At 28.5% G+C, this 10,030-nt stretch overlaps 3 protein-coding genes across 10 annotated transcripts; 2 read left to right on the top strand and 1 right to left on the bottom strand.

Annotated features, from left to right (window-relative positions):
- Positions 1 to 12: 12 nt before the first annotated feature.
- Positions 13 to 2,667, top strand: LOC118067968 (elongation factor Tu-like). Its single transcript, XM_035084999.1, has 6 exons — positions 13 to 318; positions 523 to 575; positions 717 to 882; positions 973 to 1,280; positions 1,364 to 2,025; positions 2,104 to 2,667. The coding sequence occupies exons 1-6, from the start codon at positions 282 to 284 to the stop codon at positions 2,303 to 2,305; spliced, it is 1,428 nt and encodes a 475-aa protein (XP_034940890.1). The 5' UTR covers positions 13 to 281; the 3' UTR covers positions 2,306 to 2,667.
- Positions 2,668 to 2,761: 94 nt separating this feature from the next.
- Ran (RAN, member RAS oncogene family) lies at positions 2,762 to 5,260 on the bottom strand. Of its 5 annotated transcripts, none has more exons than XR_004690456.1 (4): positions 5,057 to 5,260; positions 3,781 to 4,247; positions 3,424 to 3,697; positions 2,762 to 3,156 (listed from the first exon to the last, which is right to left on the bottom strand). XR_004690456.1 is itself a non-coding variant. In XM_035085004.1 (4 exons), the coding sequence occupies exons 2-3, from the start codon at positions 4,210 to 4,212 to the stop codon at positions 3,482 to 3,484; spliced, it is 648 nt and encodes a 215-aa protein (XP_034940895.1). In that variant the 5' UTR covers positions 4,213 to 4,247; positions 5,057 to 5,259; the 3' UTR covers positions 2,762 to 3,156; positions 3,471 to 3,481. The 5 variants fall into 5 exon arrangements, 4 of the variants coding, with proteins under 4 accessions (XP_034940895.1, XP_034940898.1, XP_034940899.1 ...); XM_035085004.1 differs by having other exon boundaries at positions 3,471 to 3,697; positions 5,057 to 5,259; XM_035085007.1 differs by having other exon boundaries at positions 3,471 to 3,697; positions 4,935 to 5,072.
- Positions 5,261 to 5,717: 457 nt separating this feature from the next.
- LOC118067969 (leucine-rich repeat flightless-interacting protein 2) lies at positions 5,718 to 9,885 on the top strand. 4 transcript variants are annotated; one of them, XM_035085001.1, is made up of 10 exons: positions 5,718 to 5,871; positions 5,954 to 6,087; positions 6,756 to 6,934; positions 7,121 to 7,241; positions 7,410 to 7,549; positions 7,636 to 7,899; positions 7,986 to 8,124; positions 8,202 to 8,327; positions 8,407 to 8,618; positions 8,710 to 9,885. In XM_035085001.1, exons 3-10 carry the CDS (start codon positions 6,851 to 6,853, stop codon positions 8,818 to 8,820), a joined length of 1,197 nt encoding a protein of 398 aa, XP_034940892.1. In that variant the 5' UTR covers positions 5,718 to 5,871; positions 5,954 to 6,087; positions 6,756 to 6,850; the 3' UTR covers positions 8,821 to 9,885. The 4 variants fall into 4 exon arrangements, with proteins under 4 accessions (XP_034940892.1, XP_034940893.1, XP_034940891.1 ...); XM_035085002.1 differs by having other exon boundaries at positions 7,121 to 7,247; positions 8,416 to 8,618; XM_035085000.1 differs by having other exon boundaries at positions 7,121 to 7,247.
- Positions 9,886 to 10,030: the final 145 nt, after the last annotated feature.

The raw sequence follows: 10,030 nt of genomic DNA, 5'->3' as shown, positions 1-10,030 counted from the left end.
AGTGAGGGTAAAAACAGTAGTGGAGGGGACTCTTGATAATTCTCTTTTTTCAATTTATCATAAATTTAATTAAAAACCCAATCAACAATAATTTTTTGCAAAATTAATTGATAGCCATTTTAATTTGTCTATTAAAACATTTTCTAACCTTCATAATACATGAAAAGTAGTAGGGGCATTTTAAGTTCTTTTTGTTAGTTTTTCAACTATCCATTGCGTTCTTCTTTACCCACAATTTCGTCAATGGCCAATTTCGTGATAAGCTTCTGTTGAACGTAAAAATGGCTCTATTCGGTGCTCGAATAATTGTAACTCCCGGTGAGTGTGATTTAGATATTAACATTACTTTCTAACAATTGGTAGAGTTGTTGGAATGCTCCAATTTCATCGATTTCATCATTTGTGACAATCTTTCTTGTACATTCTATTTATCAGAAAAACACCGCATGGTGAAGCAAGATTTAAACGAGATTCCAAACCTTTTTTTTAATGAAATCTTATAAAAATAACTTTTATTTTCAGTACTTCGGAGGACTATAAAACAAATTTTATTCAATAGAAATTTAGCAAGATATGTAAGTAATTGTACATCTTCTATTACTACGCAAGATTTAGCTATATATGTAGACACAAAATAGTTTGCATATTTACGTTTTACTGTAATCATTATTACAATCAGTTGTGCAAAAGTATTATTTAATATTTTTTATATTTAGCAACGGAAACATCAAATCTGTGCTCAGTTATATTTACCACAAGTCGAAACACAAAGATTTTATGCTGAAAAAAAAGTATACAATCGTGATAAACCGCATTGTAATGTTGGAACAATTGGTCATGTAGATCATGGAAAAACGACGCTTACTGCTGCCATCACCAGAGGTTTTTATTTCTTCTTATCATTATACATAAAAAAATAGAGTAATCATGTGGAGGTCAGTTAATTTTCACCATCTAATTAAATAATTACAGTTCTTGCTACCAAGAAATTAGCAGAAGCTAAAGAGTATTCAGAAATCGATCATGCTCCTGAAGAAAGAGCCAGAGGAATCACTATTAATGTTGCCCACTTAGAGTATTCAACAGAAAATCGTCATTATGGGCATACAGACTGTCCGGGTCACGCTGATTATATTAAAAATATGATCACAGGAACAGCACAGATGGATGGTGCGATTCTAGTAGTTGCTGCAACTGATGGGGTCATGCCACAAACAAAAGAGCACTTGCTTCTTGCTAAACAAATCGGTATCAAACATCTTGTGGTATTTATTAACAAGGTAATTCTTAAAATTATCAGATAATTACTAAATATTATCATTCAGAATTTAAACGAATAAATAATTTCATTTAATCTGCCTAGATTGATGCTGCTGATGCTGAAATGGGTGAGCTAGTCGAAATGGAAGTACGTGAACTTCTAACAGAAATGGGTTATGATGGTGATAATATACCCATGATTAAGGGCAGCGCTCTTTGTGCATTAGAAGGCGAAAAACCAGAAATTGGAGAAAATGCTGTATTAGAATTATTAAAAGCTGTTGATTCATATATACCAACTCCAGAAAGGGATTTAGATAAACCATTTTTGATGCCAGTTGAAAGCGTTTATTCTATCGCTGGGCGAGGAACAGTAGTCACTGGACGGTTAGAACGAGGAATAGTGAAAAAAGGAATGGAAGCTGAATTCATTGGTTATAATAAAACATTAAAAACTGTCGTTACTGGTATAGAAATGTTCCATCAAATTTTAACAGAAGCCCAAGCCGGTGATCAACTTGGAGCACTTGTAAGAGGCTTAAAGAGAGATGATGTAAAAAGAGGCATGATTATGTGTAAACCGGGTACAATGAAAGCTCATGATCATTTTGAGGCACAAATTTATATTTTAACACCAACAGAAGGAGGCAAGAAGAAACCTATAGCTAATTATAATAAATGTCAAATGTTTAGTAAGACATGGGATTGTACTGCTCAAATTCTTATTCCTGGAAAAGATATGGTGATGCCTGGAGAAGACAGCACGTAGGTTACTGATTATTTATCAGTTAATTCAAATTATTTTTTATATATAACAAATATTCATAATGTTATAATTTACAGGTTTGAATTAAAACTTATTAAACCTATGGTTCTTGAAAAAGGACAGAGATTCACAATCCGAGATGGTTCAGTCACTTTAGGAACAGGTGTTGTTACTAATGTATTAAAAGGTTTAACAGAAAAAGAACGTCTAGGTCTTATGGACGGTAAAAAGAAAAGAGAAAAAGCGGCTGCAGCTGTATCTGCTTCAGCATCTAATTAAATTTCTTTTTAAACTAATTTTTCTAAAGTAACTGTAGTACTAAATTATTTTAAAATACAAATATTTGGTTCATAAAATGAAAGATCAATTACCAACAAAGTAATTTAAAAAAATGCAAAAATAATGATATAATTTTTTTTAGTGATTTCTTGTAAACTTCAATATTCCATCACTTTTTTTTCATAGATCATAGATCCAAACATTTTATTTTATATATAAATAAGTATTTCACCATCATATAATTTCTTTTGATTCAATTAAGGACAATGACGATTTATATTACGTACTATGATAAATGACGTACTATACCGAATGATTTACAAAAAATTATATTAAGTTAATTAAGAATATTTACAAATTAATTTAAAAAATTTGTTGGCATATTATAACTGTATTTGAATTCAGTATAAAATTTTTAAGGTTTATATAAATATGTAAAGGAAATGAAAATAAATCTTTTTATTTCAGTTATATTTTTTATTGATCATGATCATACAATATTGGCTGTATCAAATAAAATCATCAAACGTTCATTCAAAAGCAAACACACTTTTTGATAGTTTCTATCGCGTTCATTCTAAGTGATTTAATTCTATAATTTACATGACACTTTTTGAATGAGAATTTTCCATTTCTTACAGTGATATACTTTCATTGATTATTTTATTACTGAACAACTTTTTATTTTAAAGGAAAAACTAGTGATAATTTAAACAAATTAATAATATTTACTTAGAAAAATAGGAAATTATTTTACTTTAAACAGACTGTCATTTTATATAATTTTAATTGGAATAGTTTTTGAGAATTAAACTGCATTATTGATGCCCGTTTCCTCCAATTTCAAGCACCTGAAAGGATGTTATAATTTAAGTTCTAATTGTTTAAAGTTAATAAATAACTTTAATTATAAATTATTGATCATTTTGTGATAAATAATGATATTCAATTAATTACAAACGGCAATAATAATTAATTTTGTATTATCTACTTTTATTTTATTAAGAAAAAAAGAACAATTATTGAAAAATTTAATAACTGATTAATAATCGAAACAAATATTCCTTATATTATATTAAGAGAAATTTTTTTAGACCAATAAAATGCTGTCAGCTCACTAGATAGTAGAGCATTTGTAATAGGCCATTTTAAAGGCCATACGCACGATTGAATGAACTAAAGGTCCTCATCGTCTTCTGGCAAAGCGGTTTCCTGAGCTTCTTTAAGATCTTTCTCGATCTGTTGTTGCCATTGTGGATCCATAGTAACTTCCGGTGGTAAAAGTGCAGGCATAGCAACAAACTCAAGGTTAGGATCACCAATTAATTTTCTTGCTAACCAGAGGAAAGGTTTCTCAAAGTTATAGTTACTCTTTGCACTAATATCATAGTACTAAAACATTAGAATAAAATTATACAAATACAGATTACTAGAGGATATTTTAAAAACAATTTTTAAAATAGTAAAAACGTTACCTGAAGATTCTTCTTTCTATGAAACACAATGCTTTTGGCTTTTACTTTTCTGTCTTTAATATCAACTTTGTTTCCACATAAAACAATTGGAATATTCTCGCAAACTCTGACTAAATCTCTATGCCAATTGGGTACGTTCTTATATGTGACCCGAGACGTTACATCAAACATAATAACAGCACACTGTCCCTGAATATAATAACCATCTCGTAGACCACCAAACTTCTCTTGGCCAGCTGTATCCCAAACATTAAACCGAATGGGCCCTCGATTTGTGTGGAAAATTAAAGGATGTACTTCAACACCCAAGGTAGCTACATATTTCTTTTCAAATTCACCAGTCAAATGACGTTTAACGAATGTTGTCTTTCCAGTACCTCCATCACCGACAAGCACACATTTGAAAGTTGGTACATCAGCTTCTTGAGCCATTTTTAGTAAACTTGTTCAATTATTCTTGCTCAAATCTGACAAAAAAAAATAATTAAACATACATTTGAATAAATTCATTCTTGTAACATTTATCTACATAACTTAAATAACTTATGTGATCATTTTTAACAAACATTTAACTATATTTTGAATATTTAATAATTTTAATTTAACATCTTGAAATTAACAAAATTTAATAAATTATTGATACAATGGATAGAAATTCGTGAAAGGTTATAGGTTAAAATTTATGAGCAGCTATATATCAAAATATTGACGTATTCGTAACTGTTTATAATTACATATTTCAAAATAGAAAAAATAATCAAAATGGAATCAAACTTGAAAAATACACATTTTTACGTATTGCTTTATATTGAAACTGAAAGCAAAAGTGGAGATTATCGTAAAAAATTCAGAAGCCGGTTGATGAAAATTTATCAGTCAGAATTTTCTAGAAATTATGATTCATAAATATAATACTGACATGGTTACAAAAAATTTAAGTTTAGGTAAAATAAATCACTGTTATTATTCAGTATGAAATGGTGAATTAATTTAATTTTAGAGTAACCAACAAGACCGGGAAACTGTTATCTCGCGCGCTTCTACCACGCTATACTTTAACGAAAAATTTAGAGTACGGCATCTGGAATTGAGCCTCTACAAATGAGGCAATTTAGATTTTAATGAAGTTTTATGTACCAAAAGCACAAACCAACCTTTCTGATTAATAAAATCAATTCATCTACTTATTTTATCAAATATTGTATTAATAATTTAGAGCTAAATTATGCTTTCCCGGGATTTTTTGATGGATGTGAAAATGAACGATCAAACTCACCTTGCACCACAGTCGTTATGGCTCACAATGGCGTTCCTTCAAATGGTGGAGTAAACCACCTCGCACGAATGCGGCAAAAATAATTCTATCTAAAAGTGATTTGAATAGATGTTTAAAATCATAAAAAAATTAACAATTTTATTATTTTCTACAATTTTTTATTAATTTTCAGCTATTTCGTACAATAAAAATTATTTTTTCTCAACGTAATTATTGTAGCGACCTCTATAAATTGAAAATTAATTTCAAAAATACGCTGCGCATTCAAATAATGTTTTATATTGCATTTTTTGATTAAAAAAATATGAATTACATAAATATTGAAACATTCAATTAACAAGAAAAAAATATCATGACGTCATATAATATAGTAGTAGATGAATCAGAATTTGATATAAGAATTAAAATTGTACATTTTAACATTTAATTTCAATAAAAATGTATATGCATGAATACATGCATTTGAGACATCTGTGCTTGATTAAACAAGTTTAAGGTGATAATATTTCTACGTGTGTACATGAACGGCAATACACCTGTATTCTACCAAAAGTGCATTAGTGTGCATAGTCTTTATTCCGTGACTGCAGTTGATTTAAATGAAATCACTTAGCTATTTATTCTATGGTCATAGAAACATACCTACTGACTGGTACCACGGCCGCCACTAACTGCTACTGCCTGTGACTATGTATGCGTATGTGCAGCATCGTGAGTTACTCGATCGAAAAATGGATCTTGTACGGTGTTCGTGTGTGATTTCACGGACTTGGATCGTGGCACGGGGTTTCTAAAATAATATAACGGCATAACGGGTGTGCATTTCACACTAACTAAGTACAAATACTTTTTTATAAGAACAAAAAAAAAATTAGTAAAGTTATTTTCGTTTTACAGATGGTCATCATTGTAAGGAGGGCCAAGTCATCCAATTTCCATTAATAATATCTATAGTACTACCGATTTATTTTTAAATTTACAAGACTCTGAATATAAAAATGCAATTAATAGTCGGCTAAAGACTTTTTTCTGTAAGTTGAATCATCTTTATTTTGTATTATACACATATAATTTAATTTTTTTTTTTACTTTTTTGTGACTCATATATTCTTAGTCGTTACGTGTGGGTGTGTAAGTGCGTTTAGAAATACTTGATGTTAAATGTATTTCTTTTCCTATTTTATACTTGTATCCTGTTTTGTAAGCTTAATAACAAATTTATATATTGCTATAATAACTACTCAAACATAGCATTCTTAACTTACATTATTCATGGAAATCGAATTTAGTTTTTCACTATTTAAATAACTAAATAATTTTTATTTAAACGATAATTGAATTTTCCTTAGTATAAAATACCTTTTTTGATTATTTAAATACCTATTCTAATTTGCAATTTGAATTAAATCTTTACGTTCTTTTATCATCACAAATTATCTAATTAACTCGATCAGTTTTTATTTAGTTGCTAATTAGATTCACATTGAGTGATTTAAAAAATAAAATTACACTTTCCTTTTTCAATTGATTATATGTTCAATGTGAATCTAAATATTTTTAAATCTCATTTCTAATTTAAAATAATTACGATAAATATTGAATAATATTAAGCTACGTAATAACAATAATTTAATAATCCATAATTTTAATAATTAGTTGTCTTGTCTGGTCTAAATTGTCATCATGTTTTTGTCGATAGTGTAATAGTCTAGTCTTCTGTGGGGTTACGGAATTCGGGTAAATTCGTGTGACAATATCATCTGGCATAAAATAATTAAACATAAAAGATATAAAATGGAATCAACAATAGCTGGTCGCAGACGTGCTGCAACTAGACATGCAGCTGAAGATCAAGCTCTTGATCAAATCGCTAAAGAGGTAACTTATTTATTTTAAAATCTGGACATGTAACTGGTACAGATTTACAGTTAGAGATGTGATTGGCATAAATCAAAGATATTCATGATATTTTCACTAATCCACTTATACTTGATAAGTTATATGGTGTAAAAATAATGAATTATATTGTTATCAATATAATAATATTTAACATTCATTTCTCAGGCAGGTGAAAGACTAGCAGCTCGGAGACAAGCAAGAGCAGAAGCTAGAGAAATTCGTATGAAAGAGTTAGAAAGACAGCAAAAAGAAGCTGAAGAAAACGCTGATAGAGTTTACGATATGTGTAATGGTAATTTTTGTCTCTATGATAAATTTATAGAATGATTTTTTTAATTCACATGATTATTTTATTTAATTTATTTATTGTTCACTTTATAAAACAATTGAAGTGAGTCATTTTATTTATTAATCATTTACATATTACCGTAAATACAATGTTGCAATTTTTTAGTTGACGGAACTCGAACTATGAGGGTAACGCCAGACCCAATAAGGGCTTCACGGTTATTAACTAACTCTAACAGTTTTCAATCAAGTCGAAGGTCTTCCGAAGATTCTTTAGAAGAAGCTGGCCTAAGTAGAGATTTAAGAGTATGTTATAAACCAAAATATTTTCGTTTAATACTCGTGTACTTTTTTCATTAACTACATAATTTTTATTCGGTTGAATTTTTTAGTTAGAACTTAAGGAATTAGAAGAGAAGTTTAGAAAAGCAATGATTGCAAATGCTCAGCTTGATAATGAAAAATCATCGTATGTTTATCAAGTTGACTTGTTGAAAGATAAATTAGAAGAAACAGAAGAAGTTGTAGCGACATTACGGAGAGAATTCAGGGAAAAAAATCGAGAGGCTGAACAACTGAAGCGAGTTAATCAAAGATTAAAAGAAGATTATGAGAATTGCAAAGCTCAATTAGAAGAAAGGGATAGGCTGATCCAAGTATTTTAAAACGAATTTAATTATTGCCACAATAATGTTAAATTCAGAATCGATTTAATAAAACATGTTATTGTATTATTTTTTAGGAAAATGGGTTGGTTATTGTTGAAGATGAAGGTAGTGAAGATGAAGGAACTGGGGCATCAAATGGAATTCCAAGAAAAAGAGTACTAGTCAGTACAGAAGCTGCAGAATTATTACAAAATGCTGGAGAAGGATCTCTGGGTATTTATAATTTATTTAGCTTATCTTTTATGATTATTCTTGTAGAAATAATAATAATAATTGACTTTATCATCTAGATGTACGGTTAAGAAAGTTTGCCTCGGAAAAAAAAGAACTAACAGATGAAATCCGACACCTAAGACTAGAATTGGAAGAGGCCAAGAGTCGTCAAAGATCCGAAAGATCATCCGGATCAGTATTAGGTAACTTAGCATAGTATATTAAAAATAATGAATCTGAATTTAATTAAAAGATTTATTGATGTTAAATTATTTATTTAAGGATTAATAGATTCTGAAGATGTTCAGAGAGAAGCAAACAAATTACTGGCAGATTATAAATTTAAATTACAAAAAGCTGAACAAGATATGTCCACACTTCAAGCAAATGTCACGAGATTGGAAACTCAAGTTATTCGATACAAATCAGCAGCAGAAGCATCAGAGAAAGCTGAAGATGAATTGAAAGTTGAGAAAAGAAAACTACAGAGAGAAGTATGTTATACAAAAGTTTTTAATTTTCAACTGGTTAATAATGAAATGGCTGGAATAAAAAATTATGTTTAAATGTTATATTATTTTATAGATTAGAGAAGCACAGAGTCGTGTAGATGAGTTAGAAACAGCGAACAATCATCTTCAACGACGATTAGATAAACTGAAAATGGCAAAATCTACGTTGCTCAAAGAAATTTGACGCGATGGGAATGCCGGGGAGCCGGGTTAAAATATTAATTTTTTATGCCACAATTAAGGTGATACTAGTAGTTTGTACCTTATACACAAAGATGAAGAAGAAGAGATAATGATACAAAATAATCATTCTACACTAACTCGGAACTTTTATGAAGTAAATGTAAAGAGATATATTTATTTGATCCTTCTGTATTTCTAATTCATACTTTGGCATTGTGCAACCAATTTATAGCACCATCTTAGGCGTTATTTCGTTAGACTTTTAGTTTAAATATTATATAATTATCTACAAACTTTTTTTAAATAGTCATATTAACAAATAATTATAGAGTTTCAATTGGCTAGTTGGTTCTTGAACTGAGGCCAGCATTTGGCCGTAAAATTTGAACCGTATTTGTAAAAAAAAAGATTACGCATTTATGCACATAATTAAGAGTCACAAAAAAAACTATTTATAATTATACTTTATTATGATACTTTGTAATTGATGAAACACAGTATATCGATAATGGCAGATATTTATCAATATGATAATTATCTGAAATCTAAATTGTGTTCATTTTAATATGCTTTCTATTTTTTAATTATGAATGAAGAATTTCGCTGAACTTATGATAAATTAAACATATTCATTGATGAATCGCATGTTGTTTATAAATTAAATTTTAATAAAATTTGATTAAATGGTGCATAAGTACTTAGATATCAGTCAGTACAAATGATATTACTACACGTGATCAGTATTTTTAAAATTTTTTTCTTCAACTCGTGCAATTAAATTTAATAATCAAAATCTTGTGACCATTTTCATTGCATTTTAAGAATATTTATATTTAGTAAGAAACTGAATTTCATTGAAAAGACAAATATTTTTTATCAATGGAATTTATAAAAATTAAAAAAATAGTGAAATAAATAAACGAGATAATGCTAAAGATGAATTTTGCCATAAAAACAAAAGATTCTAAGAAGAAAATACTGTCAATTAATCACTGTATGCAATCGGCAAAATTAATGTATTTAATTTTATCATAAAAATATTTATTAAAAAGTGATTAAATAAAAACAATGTTAATGAAGCATTTTCATTGAAAGAAAAAAATTCATCATATGGTTGATTAATAAGCATTATTGTAATTAACATATTTTGGTTAATAGAAAACTCATTCTTTTGACTTTCTATAAGAATTATTAATTGTAAATTGTATATT

The sequence above is a fragment of the Chelonus insularis genome, unplaced genomic scaffold, assembly GCF_013357705.1.
Source record: "Chelonus insularis isolate UGA/USDA-ARS -01 unplaced genomic scaffold, ASM1335770v1 contig_398_pilon, whole genome shotgun sequence".
Taxonomy (NCBI): Eukaryota; Metazoa; Arthropoda; class Insecta; order Hymenoptera; family Braconidae; genus Chelonus; species Chelonus insularis.
This window is presented reverse-complemented; position numbering and strand designations above follow the sequence as displayed.